General features: G+C 36.0%; 1 protein-coding gene across 1 annotated transcript in view; it reads left to right on the forward strand.

Moving 5' to 3' along the window:
- Window positions 1-22092, forward strand: part of CRB1 (crumbs cell polarity complex component 1) — a 205581-nt gene that overhangs the window by 15218 nt on the left and 168271 nt on the right. Inside the window, 2 exon segments of the mRNA XM_058309320.1 lie at window positions 15117-15312; window positions 18050-18189. Coding sequence (XP_058165303.1) covers window positions 15117-15312; window positions 18050-18189 — 336 coding nt within the window.

Below are 22092 nucleotides of genomic sequence, written 5' to 3' on the forward strand. Positions count from 1 at the left end.
GGTGGACTTTTTGGAGGTTTTAACGAATTAAGTGGCATCATGAAATCAATCTTTTTGGTAGCTGACACTTTAGGTTTCATCTAATTCCAAGTCTGTGTGAAGATTAAACTAGAGGCAGCATGCTGAATGAATTGAAAGAGGGTGAGAGTTACGTGATAAAGCAAAGCAGTGTAGGGAACTATCTCATTTATTCTATTATTAAATAGACCTTTGGTATAAAAATAGCCATTTGAGAAATATGATAGATACAACATTAAATTTAGTCATCATTTGTTTGATGTATCTCTATTTAAGAAAAACAGAACTATATGGAAAAATCCTTTTATATTCAAGAAAGTCTATTACCACATAGAGACTATTTAGAAGGCTAGTTAGTATAATGCTTGGAGACTAAGGCCACTGCAATAACCCAGGAATTAGATATTAGAGCCTGGTTTGGGAGAGTGATCATGGGCATAAAAGGAAGAGCAGGGGTACAGGTCACTAGGTAAAGACCCACTCAACACTTACCAAGGTCAGAATATGTTAAAACTCTTTTTACCCATGGAAATCTTGAAACAAATAATATGAAAAAAATAGTGCTTGAAAACTTCAACTGTTGTCTTCAACCTAATGAATTTGTAATGTGGGGCAAAAGTTTTTAAATTCCATTGTGCATCAGACTTACCTGAAGAGCTTGTTAAAATACAGAATTTTTGATTCAATAAGTCTGAGATGGGGCCAAAGAATGTGTATTTATAACAAGTTCCCACACGATGCTGATGCTGCTGGTTTGGGAACCACAATTTTAAGTGCCATTGTTGTAAACAATTATGTGAATTTTCATGTGACATCCTTGACTCTCATTTCACAAAGTCCATGAAACAAGAAAACAAATCAACAAAAGTAATGTTTTATTTATTTTTTTAATATCTAATGCTAGTAATGGTGCTAGAGACATGGGTAAAATAAGTATTTGTTGAATTCCTTCAGTCGTTGATTTATTCAACACATACATATTGGGTGCCTGCAATGTGCCAGGCACTACTCTGGGTTCTGTAAAAACAGGAGTAAAGAAAAGTGATGAAACAGTCCCTTACATTCTAGAAAGGAAAAACAGACATATGCAAAATAAGTAAAAAAAACCTCCCTGAGAAGGTGACACATGAATAAAGATCCAAAGAAGTGAGGAAGAAAGCCTGGCAGATACCTGTCTTGTGGAGTAACTTTACAAGCAGAGTAACACCAGGGGCAAAGGCCCTGAGAATCAGAGTACTTGGCATTTTTGAGGAGCAGCAATGAAGCTGGTGTGGCTAGAGTGGAGTGAGCAAAGGGAAGGAATCATGATCTGAGAGCTGACAAGCATTGCAATGTGTTGGTTCTTGTGAGTCACTGTGAGGACTTTCACTCTTCCTCTTAGTGAGAAGGGAAGGCATTGAAGACTTTTGAGCATTAGATTGAAATTATTTGAGTTACATTTTAACAAGATCACTCTGTTGCATTGAGGATATACTGAAGAGGGGTCTGGTGGAACTAGGGTGCCCAGTGGAGATTACAAAATCCAAGTAAATGGAAATTTGGATGTGGGGGTGAGTAAAAAAGAATTACCTAAATTTAACAATAGTTCATTTTTCCCTTAAAATTTTGAGATTGAAATTGATACAAAAGGATCATGGATCATGCAGACTTTTAAGAGTGCAACTTCCTTTGCCTGCTCTCTTTTACCCTCTGGTGGCAATGCCTAGATTATTCAGGTCAGGTCTATCTAGAACTTTAGAATAGTTCTAGCAGTAATGTAGTCTTCCTTTGTAGTTTATATAAACTATATTATCATGCAGTGTATTCCATATCCACAAATTATATCTGGATTTACATGAAAGCTACTCATTTAAAATTTTCTGTCAAGATCTTCTTCTAATTTCAAATATATTTCATACTCTTCTCTGAGTTGTCTCCATAATTCTTCATCCATTCTAAGAGGCACAATGTGGCTCACTCTGGTAGTACCATCACAGTAAATTTCAGTCGATATGAGAATTTGAATTTGGGTTTGATGTTCCATCTTTTGCAAATATATTTCAATCAACTAAAGTGCTTTGAAGGGATCTGTGACAAATTTATAGGGATAATTTAATGGTCATGGAAATTTGGGTGGAAATGAAATTACTAAATGGAGATTTTAATTCCAAAAAAAAAGTCCATTAGGAAAAACATAAGCTTATTTCATGAGAAACATTATTATTGTTATTATTATTACCATTGTTATTGAAAACTTTTTTAAAGGATATTTCTTATTATAAAACAAATATAGAAGACATTTGATAAATTTACATAATGTCATAAAATTAAGCATTTCTTCAGGCTTTTGCTCAGAGCTAGAGCCATTTGAAATTGTTTTCATGAAGAAACAGTTTCTGGCTTTTGACAAATGTTTATTTAATGAGTGCACAAGATAATGCATGTTATTCACTTTGCAAATATTAATCACCTATTCGCAATGCACTGGACATTGTGCTGGACCTTGCAGAATAAAGAAGAGTAAGACAAAATTTATCCCTGAAAAAGTACTCACATTTATTCAGTGAACAGCCTTGAAAACAAAATTTTCGATCTCCTATGAACAGAGTGCTGAGGAAGCACAAAGAAAGGAGCCAGTAATATAGCTTGGAGTCAGGAAATGCTTCATAGAGAAAGTGGCCAAGGAGCAGAACAAAAATGTATCTCTTGTGGGATGTAGAACTGGATCATCTTCTCTTTGGCTACATTTATTATTATTATGAATATGAAGAATAGCAAGCTAAATAACAATGGGAGGACTACATAGATGTTTTACATAGGGGTGGATGTCTCTTCAATTATATTTGTTTTAATAAGTGGCTTGTGGTTTAGCTTGTAGTTACGAATGACATCTTCAGAATTAGACTCTCTCCTCGCTACATGCTACTTTTAGTGCCTAACTTGCCCTCAGTAGGGTGGTGTGCAGGCCTAAGTGAGGAGAGGATGGGTTCAAAATTACATAATATGAAGAACAGGGGTGGTGGAAAGACACTGGAATTTGAAAGCAGGAGACTGGGATTTGGTGTTTCCTGGTGGCTTGGTATTGAATAAGTAGCAATGATACAAGCCTCCCTGTCCTCATTCTAACATAAGAATGATAATATTACCATTGTAATATTATGAATATTATAAATATTACCAATATTTTCATTATGAGGATGAAGTGAACTGTTAAAATAAACAATATGCATCTATGAAAATGCTAATTGTCACAATTTTTATATCTTCAAACACTGCTACTAGTATCATTGCTGTCTAGACAATGTTTACTAATATTTTTAACAGGTATCTTCTTCTTATACTTAAACTGCCTTCTTTTTTGAAGGACATCAGAACCAGACTCAAAAATATATAATGTCTTATCTTTCTGCTTCACTTATAAGCTTACACTGAACTGCTATAATAGGTTTAAGCAACAATTAAAAATTTGAGTCTACCATATCATAAAATAAAGACCTTAGGAAGTTATTAAAATTTTAACCTTACCAAATTATACAGGAATAATAATTATCCTATTGAAGAGAAACATAAGAAAATTGTTCACTGTTATTAAAATATGATTATAGAAGTGTGAAATGCATAATATTGACATATTTAACATAAAATGCAAATATAATTTCCAATATTTTCCTAAAAAATTTAAAAATAAGCAGTATATAAGCCAATTATAAGATTAGTATATTTTTCAAACATAGGATCTTAGATGTTTTGAAATACATTACGGTGACTTCATAAACTTGATATATATTTTTCTATTTTCATAGATTAAATATATATATATATACACGATACATGTAAAATATATACAGTTGGTTAGGAAAGTTGTGCCTGTTGATGTAGGAAAAATATTTTAAAATTCAAAATATTTTTGGTATATGTTATGATATTTATGATGGGAATAGAGTGGAAGGAAGAGCATGCAATTAGACTTGGAGGAAAATGGTGGGAGAAGAGTTGTGAAGGATGAGTTTTAGAGTTGGGAGAAACAGTAGAGTAAGAGGAGGTAGATTATTTCCCCCAAAAGACAATTGTATTCCAGAAAGCATCGTTAGGTACAAGGATGTATGAGCACATTTCTTGTTCCTCAGGGTATTTAGTGTTGCTGTGGTAGAGTTTGTCATGCTCCAACATCGGACCTTCATTAAAATACCTTGTCTATTCTCTGTCCCAATGGCTGAAAAGAAGAGCAATTCTTTCCCTTCCTAGAATTCAAGTCCTCTTCCCTTCCTAGTCCCATTGTCCATGGATATTCTGGAAGAGGGGCCTGCAACAGTGTCAAGAACATTCTAAAACTTTCACTAGGGATGAAAGGAGTAGGGTAGAAACAGGGAAACATGGCAAGGATTAAGAATATCAGCAAGAAACATTTAATATTCAAGCTGGAGGATTTTCTACTCATCTCTTGGTAAAAGCAAAACTATTAGAAATCAAAAGCATGGTGATAGGTGTAGTAATAAAATAATAAAATACAATAGAGTTAGCTAAATAAAATAATAAAGCAATAATCAATGATCATATTTAATCAGATTTAATACATCATTGATTTTACAATACACCCTTATTTTGTATACTATTATGAAAGAAAATCATTGTAAGTAAAATATAACATAGGGCTAAGACACCCTTGATTTCAGGGAAGTTTAAAATGTGAGGGGAGGGAAACGGACTTTGGCCCAGTGGTTAGGGCGTCCGTCTACCACATGGGAGGCCGGCGGTTCAAGCCCCCCGGGCCTCCTTGACCCGTGTGGAGCTGGCCCATGTGCAGTGCTGATGCGCGCAAGGAGTGCCGTGCCACACAGGGGTGTCCCCCGCGTAGGGGAGCCCCACACGCAAGGAGTGCGCCCATAAGGAGAGCCGCCCAGCGCGAAGGAGGGAGCAGCCTGCCGAGGAATGGCGCCGCCCACACTTCCCGTGCCGTGACGACAACAGAAGCGGACAAAGAAACAAGACGCAGCAAAAAGACACAGAAAACAGACAACCAGGGGAGGGGAATTAAATAAATAAAAATAAATCTTCAAAAAAAAAAATGTGAGGGGAAAAAACACAGTCTTAGAATTGAAGAAATGTAATGGTCCATCAGGTACAGAAGCCTATGCCTATAAAGTCTGCTTTGAGTACATTATTTTTAAAAATCTCATTTCGTTACTTTTTTGTATCCTTAGAAAAATGCATCTAAATGCACAGTCCAGAAAGTTTATTGGCTAAGACTGAAGATTTCCCTACTAAATATAAGAATATTCTCCTTAAATCTCTCATAAGACTTTGACAAACATTATTATGCATGTGTTACACTATGAATCAGAGTAGGAAGTCATCCAGTCTCTTTTCATTGCTATATGATTTTTAAAAATATTATAACTTTGATATGTAGGCGAAGAACATACTATAAATCTAGAGCTATAATTGAAACCCAATGCTTTAGTTTCTCTTTGTACTGATGCTTATGTCACCGACTTGCACTAATTGTTGTAATTGATGCATTGTATTTATTTCTTAAATAACTTAGAAATAACATAGGTAATTTTTATTTGAAAGCAATATGTTGAACATAAAGACTGGTTAGATAGCAAATAGACTGGGTGGAATCTGCAATTTAAGATGATAACCTAATGCTAGAGTACAATTATTTCCAAAGCATGGTCTCTACAGCTAATGAGAGAGGTGTTCAGAGTAGTTTATCAATACCATGCTTCATGCCTTGTGCACTCTCTTTGCATTGTAATAAATGATAAGAACAGTATTCAGGATAAGAACCTGTTCCATCCTGATAGCACATGATGTGAATTATCTTGCATCACAAAATGTTAACACCAATCTCTAATAGCTGAAAGATACATATTGAGGTGCAAAATCTCCAATTGCCGATCCAAAAATTCAGGATGCAGTCATTCAAAAACAATGTTTTAAAGATTTGCCAAAGCCATCAATATGACTGGGTGGGTTTTGATTAGGAGTGGGTTGGCCCAGCTGAAGGAAGCCTCGAGCAGCTCAGCCTTGGCATACCTGCTTGCCTTTAGTGAAGGATGGTGGATTATAAAGCCATCAATATGACTGGGTGGGTTTTGATTAGGAGTGGGTTGGCCCAGCTGAAGGAAGCCTCGAGCAGCTCAGCCTTGGCATACCTGCTTGCCTTTAGTGAAGGATGGTGGATTATTCTAGGACATGACTTGATCATTTGTTCAAAATTCATTGAGCCTTTTCTATATTCCCTATAATGTGTTAAATGGTACAGATATGACATTAAAAGTCAAAGACTCTGACCTCAAAGACCTCACATTTTTATAGAGAAAATGAACAAATAATTTGCACTATAATAAAACAAATACATTTGCATTACAGAGAATTATGAGAGCATAGAGAGTGGCATCTAAGATGGATATAAGCAGTTAAGAATAGTTTCCAGGAACATGTGATACTTAAACTCAATCTTTGAGAACTAATTGGGATTAACCTGGGGAAGTAGGGAGTGAGGAATGCGGCACCACAAGTAAGAGAAGGGGGCACCTATGAGAAGCCTAGAGGCCTGAGAGCTGCAAGGATGTCTTCGTGGGTGGCAGTAATTAGCGCATCCTTCTGAAGCTACTGTCTAAAGGATGCTTTCTCCAAAATCTCACAGTCATTTCAAATTTTACTATTCCAAATACTATCTCTACCCAATCTCTCTGATCCCCTCCATCTACACCCCTGCCAAAACTCTTCTCTTGATAAATGATATTATCCTTACCCAGAAACCTCCTGAGGGATCCTGCTAGACCCTGGAATGAGAATCTCATTTGGAACCATAATCTCATTTGGAAAGAGAATCCCATTCAGAGTCAAGGGAAAGCCCTGGATATCCTCAAAAGGCCTTACCACTGGCCCCCTGAGAAATGACAGGTGGAGTGACCAATCAGAACAGCAAACAGACTTTAAAAAACCCTGACCTGGGGACCTACATGAGCCACTCACCCTGCAGTATGCCCCCAGCCCATGCCTTCGACTATGTACTTTTCTCATTTTCGTAATTCTTAATAAACTCCTTACTCCCTTGCCTATATATGTGTGTGTGTGTGTATATATATATATATAATATGCTCTAACTGCCACAGAAACACAAGAGGATGGAACCACTAAGGAAATCAGGAGGGCTAAGTCTTTGCTGAGTATGGGGCATTTAACACAAATCTTAAAGGATGACTTCATCAGATGAAAAATTAGAGAAGAACATTCCAGACAAAGAGTTCAGTGTGTTTAAAGACTCAGAAGAGTAAAGGTATATGGCAGGTTGAAGGGAAAAGCAAATGGCTGCATATGACTGGCATGTAGAATGATGATAAAATTGTGGTGGGAGATGAGACTGGAAATATTATTAAAGTTCTTAGGTGCCAAAATAAGATTTCACTTTATTGAAATCCAATGAGGAACTCTTATAGAATTTTATAGACCATGCTTTCAGAATTTTTTGAACTTCTTATTTTCAATGATGTCCTTCTCTATTTCATTACAGCCATGCCTTGACACAACCTCAAGTTAGAGCCTACGATCATTCAAAACTACATTACCCCCCAAATTCTCACCACAATCCTTAGGTCTCTCATTTCCTTGCATCTGTTGAACTTGTACTTCATTCTTAACAGGACCTCTGTTACCTCTGAGTTCTGGGCCTTCCTGTTGGCAATTCTTGGTCCTTGGTTTTTCTGACACGTGGCAATGCTCATGGCAATGTCTTCTCCTCTTCCTCAGGGTTCCTTTGACTTCCAGCTTCTTCCTATGGCTTTCTCTGTATTTATCTGAACTTCATTCTGCTTGAAAAGGACTCCAATAAATACAGGTTAAAGCCCGGCCTGATTCAGGAGGGCCATACCTTACCTTCACTGAAGCAACATCTTTCAGAGATCCAATTTATAATGGGGCCACACCCACTAAAATGTGGAACAAGACAAAGAACATGTCCAAACTAACATCCACAATTCAATCCATCACACTTCTTTTAGCTATAACCATACTATTCTCCAGCAGCTCTTTATGGATCATATGCTGGCTTCCTATCATATTCAACATAGTAACTGTTCCAAATTTTTCTATTCTCTATAACTACTATACTCTTAGCATGTCATCTATATTTAGCTTTAGCTGAATTTGAAGCTCTTCCAAAGTCCCTTTCAGAGTTATCTTTGCTTCTAATCACATTTCAATTCTTTTTTATTCTACTTACTCTGAGGAATTAAGGAAGTACTACAAGAAAGAATGAATAAACGATAGGTAATAGCTACCATTCATTGAGCATTTACTGTACTCAATCTTTGTATAACCAGTGGCAGAGCCTTTCCTGTTGGATGGCAAAGGAAAAGGGGAAGTATTTTTAAAAGTACTTACTTTCCTATAACTTACTTTGATTTTTAATTTAGGTCCCCATTCTTTCTGATGGCAGAACTTTACTTACTTCTAAAAATACTTAGTCACTTCAGAATTTTTCCTCCCTTATTTTACATTTTATACTCTGCCTCCCCTTCTTTACCCCCATGGGAGTTGATTCTGACTGGGGGCAATGATAGTGAGGAGGAGCACCCAGTTCCTCCCCACTCTAACGTCTGTTTTTTTCTCATATTACACTATTACAATGCATCCATTGACCCAGTTCTTTTCACTGTAGTGTTTTCATAGCACCTGAAAGTTTCCTTTGACTCAACTGACTCACATTTGCACCAACTTTAGTCATTGGAGAAAGCATTTGGCTGCTCTCGTGCTTCAGCAAGCACCCTCCATAAAGCAACCTCATCACTATCTATCTAAATATGCTATGTGGTTTTCTTTATTGTACTCTTCTGTGCAATAGTGGCTTTGGAATTATGTATGACCTGATGTCTTCCCAATATTCTAGAAGGAAAGAGACACCAAGAGCCTCTGTCCTGGAATCCCCAAACTTATCGGGGATTTTATCAAGTCCCCAACTCACCCAAGGTGGGCTTGGGTGTATTGCTTCTGTCCAGTTTCTTTTTGCTCTAACTTTGGCTTTTTACTTTCCTTCTCTCATTTGGGAGTCGGGCCTAAAACTAAATAGTTCTGCTTTTAGGGACATTCTACCCAAATTGTTCCTATTGTAAGCCAGTGCACTAATCAAAGTTTGTTCAGAAAAACAGAAGCCATTCTATATATTCTAGCTTTAAAGAACTTAATAAAGGCATTGCTAGCTTGTATGGAGGGCTGAATACAAAATTAGTGGGGTCCAAAGTAAAATGAAAATATGGGGCTTCTCGTTCAAAAATTATTAATAAGTTCAAGAACATAATAACAGACCATTAAGCCCAGCATGGGGTCCTTCTAAATACAGGCTTCTCAGTAATTGCCTAAGTCACCTGCCCATGAAGCCTATGAAGCTGCCCCTGCTCATACAAACATTAGAAGAGATTTCAGCCTAATGCACCAAAGTGGGTAGTTCTTAAGAGCTCTTTGGAAGGTACTTCAATTCCAGAATCTCTGGGAAGTGCCCGCTCTACAGCAATGAAACAGGTAATACCACAGACTCCTTAGGAAGCTTCTGTGAATCACATTCGTCTAGGAGTTGGACTGTTCTGAACACTCTCCAGAGAATTGTGGCTTCTTTTCCACCTTTCAAATTTGCAAGTGCCTCTCTACAGCAAACCCAAACCATGGACTATTTGAGAAAGGAGATTTTGGGAAATTCATCTCCTGATGTCTCTGTGAATAGAGATCTTTGGAAGGGGAGAAGGGGTGCTTGTACACCTGAATTCACAATGGATAACCCAGCATACCTAGACTGAGGCTTTTTACACTTAAAAGCTAATATTCTGATGTCACTCTTCTAGGAGTCTAACTTGATAGCTTTTCCCCTCAGGTAATGGTGACTTTTGACTAGAAAATGAAGATAGGATGGAGTATTGAGCTGAGGTCAGAAAAGGCCCTGGTTCTTCTCTTACACCTTGGGAATATAAAGTGAAGATATTCATTGATGTGAACTCTCCTTGTGTCAGTTAATATGATCTTGCCACAAAAGGAAAGTAGAGAGAGGAGGATAGGAAGGAAGTAGCAAGGAAGAAAGGAAAGGAGAAGAGGGTAAAGGAAAAAAGAGGAGGTAGAGAGAGAAAAAAAGAATTAAGCCAAGAAGCATTTGAAGAAGAGAAAGAAGAGAACCCAAATTGAGCTTTATCAAGAAAACCAAGATGAGGGAAGCGAACTTGATCCAGTGGTTAGGGCATCCGTCTACCACATAGGAGGTCCATGGTTCAAACCCCGGGCCTCCTTGACCTGTGTGGAGCTGGCCCATGCGCAATGCTGATGTGAGCAAGGAGTGCCGTGCCAGGTAGGGGTGTCCCCCACGTAGGGGAGCCCCACAAGCAAGGGGTGCGCCCCATAAGGAGAGCCATCCAGCACAAAAGAAAGTGCAGCCTGCCCAGGAATGGCACTGCCCACACAGAGAGCTGGCACAACAAGATGACGCAACAAAAAAAGACAGATTCCCATGCCACTGACAACAACAGAAGCGGACAAAGAAGACGACGCAGCAAGTAGACAGAGAACAGACAACGGGGGTGGGGTGGGGGGGAAGGGGAGAGAAATAAATAAAATAAATAAATCTTTTAAAAAATAAAAAAAAAAGAAAACCAAGATGAGATGGAATGATTTTTTACTTGTAATTAAGTAGTTTTATATAAAAGGAAAAGGAGCACTCAGATTATTTGTAGGAAAGTTGCTTCTCTACCAAAGGCAGTGGATAAGGTTGGGAAGCTCTTATACCTTTCTACTTAATACTTTAAAGAAATGTATATAATTTCTAGCTGCCGTAGAAAATTTATATATTTGGTTGTGAGGAAATGTCTGAACTTCTTTTGCCAGTAGTGAAAATTGGGTAGCTCAGAGTAGAATTATCCCTGTCAAAAATTAATGATCTTGGCTCCCTTTGCCTAGAGGGGCCCACACCAAATCTTAGAGTGTATTTCTATCTTTCTCTCCCATTTCTCAGCAAGCTCTGTTCTTTCCCCCATTGTTGCAGAAGTCAAGAGAGGTTCAGTTATTTATGTATGGAAAGGCCAGGACTCAAGAATAATTTTGGGAAGGAAAAAAAGATTTATTTATGACCGGCCAGGCTCGGAGCTTCTCATTCACAATCGGAGTCCCGAACAAGATTTTCAAGTTCTTTTTATACAGAGAAAGGGCCTAATGGTTCTTTGTTTCAGGGCTCAATAATCTTGAATGAACACATCCTACGTAAACTTTTAGCATGGACTTCATACATTCCATGTAAGCTATTAGCATGTACTTCATACATTCCATGTACGATTTTAACATATTTGGTTTGTATTCTTCCTGAATATTTAAAGTTTGTAGAGTTTGCATTGCTAAACTGCTTTTCTGGGACTGGAGTTGTTGTCATGGTTACTAAGGGCAGGGCTGCAGTTCTCACTGTCCCACATGCACAGCTCAGGACACATACAACTCAGGTTATCTACAAAGAGATGAACAGCCTCCCATCCATAGCCTACATCATCGTATCCCAAATAAATTCTGTTTACTGGCCTAAGTGAAAAAAAAAAAAAAGAATTAATGCTCTGGCATCTTAAGTCACCTGTATTTATATAAAGATATCTCTGTGATATTAGTACAGTCTTAGCTATAGTGATGCACCAAAGCTAATGAAAGCAGAGAAATCTTTTCTCTCCCCTGTTTTATACATTCATCTTTTGGTGCTGAGTTCCTCCAATCTTGGCTGGTTATTTTTTCCTACCACATTTTCTTTGTTTAAACAGAGCTATTAACTCCAACAAATATTTGGTTACTGAGTACATTTTGTGAATTTTACAATTAATAATTTTCCAGATCTTAGAAGATCAGTCACACAAAGGGTACTCACTGTAACTGCATTCACTTTCTATTGCTACATATAGGTTTAATGACCTGCTACCATGTTTAATAACACTAGTCATAAAATGAAGGTTTCCAGATAGAATGGACCACAGAATTCAGGTACTTTTTTTGATATTTAATGGCTGTATGCCCATGACAGCAAATATACAAATGAAAAATATAAAATTTTACTTATCCAGATGTTTTATCTATGAAACCAAACATCTGGAGATAGAGAAACAGCTGGATGACTGGCTGGACTTTTCACTTCATCCAACTGTTTTGGCATCATGCTAGCATGGACCAAATCACTTTTGTCTATATCAGTAGCAATGATAAGTTGCAATAAGAATCCTGCTGTTCAGCAATATTAGGAATAATATAAATAAAATCACTCCAAGGTGAATAATTCTTTGTTTTGAAATTGTATTTAAGCTATTGAATTGCATTCTTATATGTGAATCAGGTCTACTTTAAAACCAAAGTAATTGAACTATAACATGTAAATGAAGGTGTGGTATTTAAAATACTAGTTCAGGTCTACTTTAAAACCAAAGTAATTGAACTATAACATGTAAATGGAGCTGTGGTATTTAAAATACTAGTTCACAAAGCATTCCATAATCATTAGGAAGTAATATGGGCTTATGCTGGGTTGAAACCCAGATGACTATATGGATTTTATATGAATTATGAAAGATAAAGTTTAGAGAAGGGTTAAGTTTTAAGCCACTTGTTTGGCTTCATATTTAATAATAACTAGTAAAAAATAGAAGACTACAATGCCAAAGGGCACAATCCAATGTCATACAAGCAAAAGCCCTCTGGAAAAGTGATTTGGTAAAAGAACTGGAGTAAGAAGAGATCATATTAACAGAAACACCACCATTTACTAGCTGTGGCACATAGGCAAGTGACTGAAGTTTTTGAGCCTTACCTTCTTCATCTGTACCTCACAAATGAATGTGTTGAAATTAAATAAAGGGATGCAAGTGAAATGACCTTGTCCTGTCCCTGCACATGGTAGATATTCAACTGCCAGGTTTCCTCCACCACAGAGAGCACTATAGGAATAAGTCTTGATCCAACATTCCTGCATGAGCAAAGACACTCTGTTTAAAATCGTGACTGATCAGTGCCATTTTAGAGGTGATAATTTTGCATCTTAAAAGAACTGGGTACTAACATATGTTAAATATGTTAAAATATTAAATATGCACTAAATATGTTAAAAATAAATTCTATAAAGGATTTTAAGAGTAATTTACCATTTTTGTCTTTTACACATTTTTGGGAAATAGAAAGAGGTATTTATAAGCTTGGTCATATTTTACATGGAAGAAATAAAGATATTGAAATATTGTTAAAAAGCCATTTCAGAGAAAGAACTAGAACAAGAAAAGTCAGTGCTTTCCCTAGACCCTACTGAAAGTGAGTAAAGCAGATATGAAAAATCTCACTGACTGACTGGGTGTGAAATAGGCAAACCTCGAAAAGCAAGCTGCTAGCCTAGCAACAAATGGTATTCTACAACTTGCTTTTTTACAGATGTAAAGTTTAGTTTTTAATTTATTCTTGTCCCCCAAAAGCAATCAACTTTAGTGTACTGGTATCCCTTTGAAGGCTAGTATTTGTGGAATTCAGTCACAGTTGTAAATGGCAGGTGGTGTTGGAATATCCTGCTGCATTTTCTATCAGAAGAAAAGGGTGAAAGAAATCAGTTAAATTACTGACTTCCAATTTTTTTGAGATTCTCTCAATATCCTTTTTAATACACAATATATCAGGAAGCAGATGTGGCTCAACTGATAGAGCTTCCCCCTACCATATGGGAGGACCTGGGTTCGATCCCTGGGGCCTCTTGGTGAAAAAGGAAAAAGAGAAAGCATGCCTGCATGGCAAGCCAGTGCCCACACTAGTGCCCACATGCTGAGCCAGTGCCCTGAGCAAGTGAGTCACACAGCAAGGTGATGACACATCAAGAGAGACAAGGGGAAGTCAAGGTGAAATGCAGTAGAAACCAGGAACTGTGGTGGCACAGCTGACAGGGAACCTCTCTCCCCATCAGAGGTCCTTAAAATCCTAGAGAAGAGAAAATGAGAGGAGAAAACAACACAGACATTGAAAACAGCAGGGTGGGAGGAAGGGAAAGGGCGGAAATAAATAAATCTTTTTTAAAAAATGATAATAGATATTTACTAAAAACAAATATATAATTGATCATTCTGGCTATAGGCATTATAACAAAGTTGAGTAAATATAGATATTCTTTGTTTTGGGTCTTTTAAACCTGTATGCAAATTTGATTAGTATGTATCAAGTAGTATTGTGACAGGATTAGTATGGTAGTTTATTACCATACTATGACTACTTTTGTAAATCTTAAGCTTATTTGTTTAGCAAATAATCTTCACCTACTATTTTGGGGGGCATTTGTATAGATCTTTTTCTGTAACATTATCTTCAAGTAACTTCTAATGAAGTTGCTAATTACATTAAGGGTAAGTCACAAACTAGCTTTATATTTAGAAGTGGTATATTACTAAACCACAGAGAAATGAAAAATCTAAAAATATCTGTACAAAAGAAGCATTTAAGGAAATAATTGCACATCTTATTTGTATAATAAATGTTTGTGGAAAGAAAAATTACTGCTTTTTCTCTAGCAAACAGTATGTTTCAGGTGCTAACCTAAGCATTTTAGAACACATTTAGTTATAATAATAATCCTATAAGGTAATTACAATTGTTGACCCTATTTTTTCAAGTGAGGAAACTGATATATGGAGAAGTTAAGAAACTTGCCCAACGTTATACAGCTAGTCATTAGCTGTGACAAGGTAGCCTGGCTTTGATGTCTAGGCTTTAACCACTATTCTATACAGCACCTAACTAAACTAACTGTGTAAAAATAATTTTAAAACATTGACTGGTTCCTTTTATGCTTTCCAACAAACACACAGTTAACCATAACTTTGTTCTAAAAATGACTTCTTTCCCCAGAATACAAATCCACAAGCTGTTGTATGCAATAATTCTTTGTAACTAACAGCTGCTCTGCTTTGAGAAACTTCTCAGAATCATGCCAAAAACTTAATATCAATTACAATTAAGGAGGAAAATTATTTAGGGTAACATAACACTTGACAAGAGCTTTGTAAATAAATCTTTGCCAAATAGCTAACATATTAACACTTTGCTAAAACTTTTCTATTTTTCCATGCTGACTTTTCAAAAAGATATAAACTGTGAATTGGAAGTTAATGAATGTTGATCCCAGCCCTGTCTAAATGGTGCAACTTGTCAGGATGTGCTCACAGCCTATTTCTGTGACTGTGCTCCTGGATTTCTTGGTGATTACTGTGAACTTAACATTGATGAGTTTGCCAGTCAGCCGTGTCTCCATGGCGGGTTATGCATGGATGGAGGCAGCAGGTATGTCTTTTACATTTGGATGAACGGCTTAGAGAGAACCCATTGACCAAGAAGTATTGTACCAGGGAATGAGGCTTTAGTTCAGTGATTGAGCACCTGCTTCCGTGTACAAGGACCTGGGTTCAATCCCCAGTACCTCCTTAAACAACAACAACTACAATGAAACTATTGTACCACTTTGATGGTACAGAATTTAAATTCTGCAGATTACTTTATACTTTAAAAGATGAAAAGTTTTGAGCTTGTTTAGATTTTACTAAAAAATGCATCCTTCAGAGAGCATCTGTTCCAAAAATGAGCATTTTCTAGGTCACTCTTGTAACAGTTTAGAACTGCTTATGTTGTTGTAAAACCACACCTTTATCAAATTTGCTGATAATGTACCAGTTTACAATTCTGTGAAATAAGAATGTCGTTGAAAGGGAAGGTGCAAAAACAAAGCTAGAGATTATTCCAAATGTGAATATAAGGTTTTATCCATTTAATAACAAGCATATAATTCAAGAAGTGAAAAAAAAATCCTTTACAATTTTTATATAAAGTGTTGGACAGTGCAGTGATATTAACTTAGTTATATCTTGAGTCTCCAGGTGTTTGGGGAGTTGGGTGAATACTTTTGAGAAAGCAGAATGATAATAAATAGCTGTGTGATTCTACTCCAAATTAGATTCTACCACTGGTATTTTAGGCAAAAACAACAATAAATTATCCTTAATATGATGAATATAATAAATTTGGGTAATGGTAGTTGAGGTCATATAAAATATTTTGGAAAGAACTTTCTAGTCCTTATTTAAACCATAAGTTCCAAGTTATCAAATGTAGAACAATTTTTTTTTAATAGCTATGGCATTTAACACAACCTTGTTTTACCCTTCAACAGCTCAGTGGATGAACATTAACATTCCTATATTATAAAAAAGGATCCTGAAGTTCAGGGAAGTTAGGTGACTCCCACAAAGTCACACAGTTTATTTATACAAAAAGAACTAGAACCCAATTGTCCTTTATTTAAAAAGTGACATATAATTTACCCCAAACCTAAATTTCAAAGAGATCAAATTTAAAGAGAGCAATAAAAGACAAGTATGTTGAACACATCCAGTAAAATAATAGGATTTTAAACAAAGTAATGCATTTATTTTGTAAAATATAAAACATAACTCTTAATCACATACCGTGTATTGCCTCTGGCTTTAGTTTTACCCAGATCAGGCTCCTGTAGCATGACTCCACATTTCTGGAGGCAGGTAACTGGCTACCGCAAACAAAGATGCAACCAGATGGAAGTTTCCACACAAGAACTCCAAGGAAAAGAATGAAGCTCCCTGTCCATGCTTTACTGTTTCCAGAAATTATGTAAAACTTTTGATTTGTATGATTATGCAAACTGACCAAAGCTGAAACCTTGCCACATTTTATCCTCCTCACTTATACGTGCCATGAATAATTTCTCTACTTTATCCTTATTTCTCTTATTACCTATTTGACTATTTAATTTTAGAAAGAAGATAATCATGAGGTCAACAAATATGACTTCATTTAATTTTTCCATGATAAAAAAAATTTGCTACGAGAAATGGGAAACTCAGAAATTAAACAAGAAAAAATTTCTTGCAGACCAAAGGGATTATGTAAATGAAGCTTCTAATCCCATGAATTGAGGTTCAGCAATTCCCTAGAGCAGAGTGTTCATCTCTAATATCTTACAATTAGCAGATTTTTAGTAGGTATTTTTTATTAAACAAATTGATTAATGAACAGAAGATTTTTAACTAACAGATAGAGAAAATTATAGTTACTTATTACATATGGCTAATGGTTCAGATTCCTTAGTGAAGTCTTAATATTTGTGTTCAGTGGTAACTACACACATAGCTATGATGAACTCTTAACTGTTTTCCAAACTCATTCATATCCTTTTCTCCCAGATCTTCATTTAATCTAAGCTGAGTATGTAAGGCCTATGTTTTTACAATACTAACACCTTGAAGAGACACCCTTCTTAATTAAAAGCCCCTCTTGATACAGCCAACTACTTTCCCTATCAGATTTGCATTTTGGAACTGTTGATAATCCCAGTCAATCCGTGAATGATTGGAAATAGCAATGCCAAAATCTTTCTTGTAATTAAAAGAGATCATAAGCCACATTTCATAATGAGGTCTTTTACAGTTTTTAAAAAATAATGTATTATTTCATGTTTTCAGACGAGCTTATTCGCATTCAGGATGATATGGCCCTAGACTGTTTCATGTTTTCATAAGAAACTTTATTAATGGTTCCTATCTATAAATGAGTGCCTCAGTGGTATGAATTATTCTCTGCTGCCTTCAAAAATATTAGAAACTGTATTGAGTACTGTTTAGTACCAATTTATTCAGTGCCTTCTGATGCTTGTGATATTGTACTCTATTCTTTATATGTACATTTAATTATTTTAATAAACCTCTATTACAGGTATTAGGTGAATGAGGAAATTAAGCAATCATTGTTTCCAAAAAAACTTCATGAAGCTGTACTACAAATTAAAAAAATAAATATTTTCTAATGATAAAATATTAATATAAAATGCATAATGCTTTCAGCCCTGTAGAAGTAATTCCCCAGTGGAAAGACAGGCATTAAGACTGTGCCTTGGCTGTTGGGCTGATGGACAGGTGAAGAGGACAGAGTAAAAGTATTTGATCTCAACATGACCAAGAGTTGACATGAAAATTTCCTTTTTACTCTCCAGATATAGCTGTAACTGCATGAGAAGTGGATTCACAGGGACACACTGTGAGACCTTGATGCCTCTATGTTGGTCAAAACTCTGTCACAATAATGCTACATGTGAAGACAGTGCTGACAATTATACTTGTCACTGCTGGCCTGGTAAGTGGCAAAATGCCTTACACCAATTTCTTTTCTTTTTTCTCATTATAGAAGCAAATCTTTTGTAGCAAATATAAACTAAAAATTCTTTTTAATAAAGGTTTAAAATAAACTCTTTCTTCCAATTATCATTTTTTATTTAATCATGCACTTCAGTGTTTGCACATACCTACTGTAACATTAAGCATTGTCTAAAGTAGATCACTAAGCTGTCCAGTGATCAGCACCCTCTAGAATAAATGGGGGTGGGGGTGGGGGTGGGGGGTGGGAAGGCATCAATGAAAGAACAAAATTCAGTATGGTCTTCATAGAGAAAATTTCACTGGCAACTGCTTCCTTTCCTTCTAAGATGTTTTCCTAGGCACCTGGATTACATAGAAATCCATGAGAAAATGTTAAAATCTCAGGAGCTTGTCAGTTGATGTGATAATGATGGTGTCTATAGATGGTATAGAATGATAGTCCAGAAATAGGAATGTATTCTCCTAGGCACTTATAAAGTACAGGAGAATGCAGGTTAAAAATACATGAATCATAACTAGAAATTACATATAAAGGGTAATAAGAAAGTTTTATGGAACTCAAGGTTTGAATGCAGAGGTGATACCAGAATCACTAGAAAATAATATAAAACACGGAGTCAACAGACCACTTGTGAATATTGATAGTAATTTTAGTAAGCAAACTGCCTGGCATAATCTTAATTTAATCCTCACTAGAATTTCGTTGATAGAAATGAAAGATAAAGCCTCTCCTCTCTCTTCTTTAACAATTTTTTTTAAATAGAGAAATTGTGGGTTTACAATCAATCGTGCTTCAAATTCAGTATTCCCATATACCACCCCATTATCAACACCTTGCATTGTTGTGATACATTTGCTACAGTTGGTAGAATCACATTTTTATAATTATACTTTTAACTATAGTCCATGGTTTAATTTAGGGTTCACTGTTTGTATAGTGGATTTTTATATAGATTTTTTAAAAAATGTTTCAGTCTATTACCATATACACACGATAACATTTCCACCTTTAACCACATTCAGATACATAGTTTAGTGCTGTTAATTACATTAACAATGTTATGGTACCATCACCCCCATGCATCACCAAAGTATTTCCATTATTCCAAATAGAAACCCTGTACATTTTAAGCCCTCACTCCCTAATCCTTATCCCCATCCCATCTCCTCGTAACCTATATTCCAGTCCTGACTCCATGAGTTTGTTTATTCTAATTTTTTCATATCAATGAGATCATACAAAATTTGTGCTTTTGTTTCTGGCTTATTTCACTCACTCTTCATCCATATTGTACATGTGTCAGGATGTCATTCCTTTTTATGGCTGAATAATATCCCATTGTATGTCTATAGCACATTTTGTTTATATACTCATTGGGTAATGGACACTTGGGTGGTTTCCATCTTTTGGCAATTGTGAATAATGCCAAATCACAAGTTTATGATTATTCAAGGTATCATCAATTAAGCTTGTGGATCATCTCTCTCCCTTTCCTAATTTATTGGATTGTCCAAAGAAAGGATAATTCTATTGTTGGAGAGCAAACAAGGAAACTGAAGTCAATTTTGTAGTTGCTTTTAGTAGAAAGACATTTTATTGCTGAGTGACTTTAAATGTCTTTGGTTAAATATGTTTAGTAGGTGAAAAAAAAAGTGAAAGTATAAAAGGAAGTTTGGAATTATTCTGTGACTCAGAAATCTCTATTTGGCATGTGTTCTCCCACTTCCAGAGAATGGACAGAACCTTTGCTCTCCTTTGATCACCGAGTTATTTGAATCCTGTACTTTTTCCAAAATGAGTTATTCCACATTCTCTTCATCGGTAATACTCATGAAGGACCTCTGTTCAGTGGCAGAGGACATAGTAGACTGTTTGAGAGCAGAATGGGTCCGCTACTTACTAACTGAGTGGACTGGGCAACTTACCTTTCATTATTAAGTCCCTCATGAAAAAAGAGGGATAAAAGTACTTTACTTGTTAAAAAATCTAAAAGGAGAGCTTGGCACATATTAGGCATCCAGAAAAGGGCAACTTTTATTATATACCAAGTTCAGTACCAGGAGTTGGGGAATTGTGTTTTGAAGATGGTTACTTCTCTCTAAGATGTTTTTGTAATGGAGTCGGGCAGGTAAGAAGAGAAATCGGTTAATAAGTTCCATTTATTCATTCCTTCTGTGAAACAGAGTAAGGGTAGAAAAGAACAGGGTGGCTTAAAAGAGGAGGCACCATTTTAGAAAATTTGAAAGATGACTAAGCATATACCAGAAACATACTTACTAGCTCTGATTTTACACAAGCTACTTTACTGTTCTGAGCCTCAGTCTCTTCATCTATAAAGCACAGATGATAATAATATTACCCACGTCACAGAGTTGTTTTGAAGATAAATTCATTAGTGTATATGGAGTTCCTAGCTCAGCTTTGTCCACAGTAAGCACTCAATAAATGTTAACAAGATCATTCTGTGCCCTGAGGCTAGTACATAATAATCCATTACTTATTTAAGGAAAGAAGAGAGGAAAGGGAAGAAGGAAGAAAGGGAGGCCAACATACTTAGAAAAAAGCATGTCCAAATGAGGAATTTTGAGCAACTGTTAAAAATGCTGGACCACTGTAGAGAGATGGGGCTGGGAAATTAGATTGAAACCAGATCACAAAAATATTTGTTTCCCTTACAAACTGTAGGGCAGGGAAGTGACAGAATTAATTTTATAAAAGAGTTCTCTGGTAGCTTAGGGGAAGATTGAGAGAAATCAAACTAAAATCAGGAAATCTAGTGAAAGCATTCTGCAGTAGTTTAAACAAGAGATGAGCCTCTGCTGGAACACAGGCTAGGCAATATAGAAGATGGGATTAATTTAGGATCTGGAAATGACGTGAGATTGAGAAAGAGGCATAAATTTAGAAAAGTTCTCCTTTTAGGTTTCTGCCTTGTGTCTCTGGATACAGTGATTTTGCATAGGTAGGAAATTCAGAATATCTTTCTACTCTCTTCTTCCTGCTGTATCTAAAGAGAAGATATAATCCTGCAAAATAATCTATATCTAAGAAAAGGAATCATTTCTTCAGATCGTGAAACCTGTCTCCGAAGTCAATAGCAAGAATCTACTGCCATAACTACCTAGAGTGCTCAATTCAAAAGTAATCAGTTACAAGAAGTGTCAGTTACCTTAAATGCTGATCTTAAATTTCTCCTGTTACCCATAGCTGATTGTATGTTTTGTTTTTTGTTTTTTAAAAAAACCCACATAATATAAGCACCTTAGGGACATGATCCAGTATCATATTGTTTCTTTGTACAGAGTTTTATAGAAAATCTTGCTAAAACTATTGAATACAGCCTTGAGTGAAGGAGTCTATTTATATATGTGGTTAAAGGGAGCAGCAAATAAAATCCCCACAGGGCCCCAGTGGTGAGGACAGGACTGGCAAGACTATAAATCAGAACCTTCCTAATGTTCACAATGTGAATGAGATAAAGCATGAGCCAGAAAAGCAAGCAAGGATTTATGAAGGTTCTAAATTACTTCCTAACCTAGCCTATGTATGGGCCTTGAGATTTCGAATAAGAACAAAGTTGAAAATAGCCCAAGACCCTTCAGTGATTTCACTAATGCATAACAACCACAAGTTTATAAAAATTTGTTGTGAAAACCATTATTTAATGAATATTTTTATTTCCTCTTTTAAGAAATAAAAATATTTTAAAGTTAGACCTTCAGGTTTGAGAGACCCGAGCATTCTCACAAGGATCACTGTAAAAGAATTGTGGGATCTTGACTTGACATGTGATTTTAGTTTTCCTTCTTTGACTATAAGTTTCTTCTTCAGTTGGCTGAGCAAGACCCTAAGGGTCATATGAAACAAATATATTAAACT

The sequence above is a fragment of the Dasypus novemcinctus genome, chromosome 13 (genome assembly GCF_030445035.2).
Source record: "Dasypus novemcinctus isolate mDasNov1 chromosome 13, mDasNov1.1.hap2, whole genome shotgun sequence".
Classification (NCBI taxonomy): Eukaryota; Metazoa; Chordata; class Mammalia; order Cingulata; family Dasypodidae; genus Dasypus; species Dasypus novemcinctus.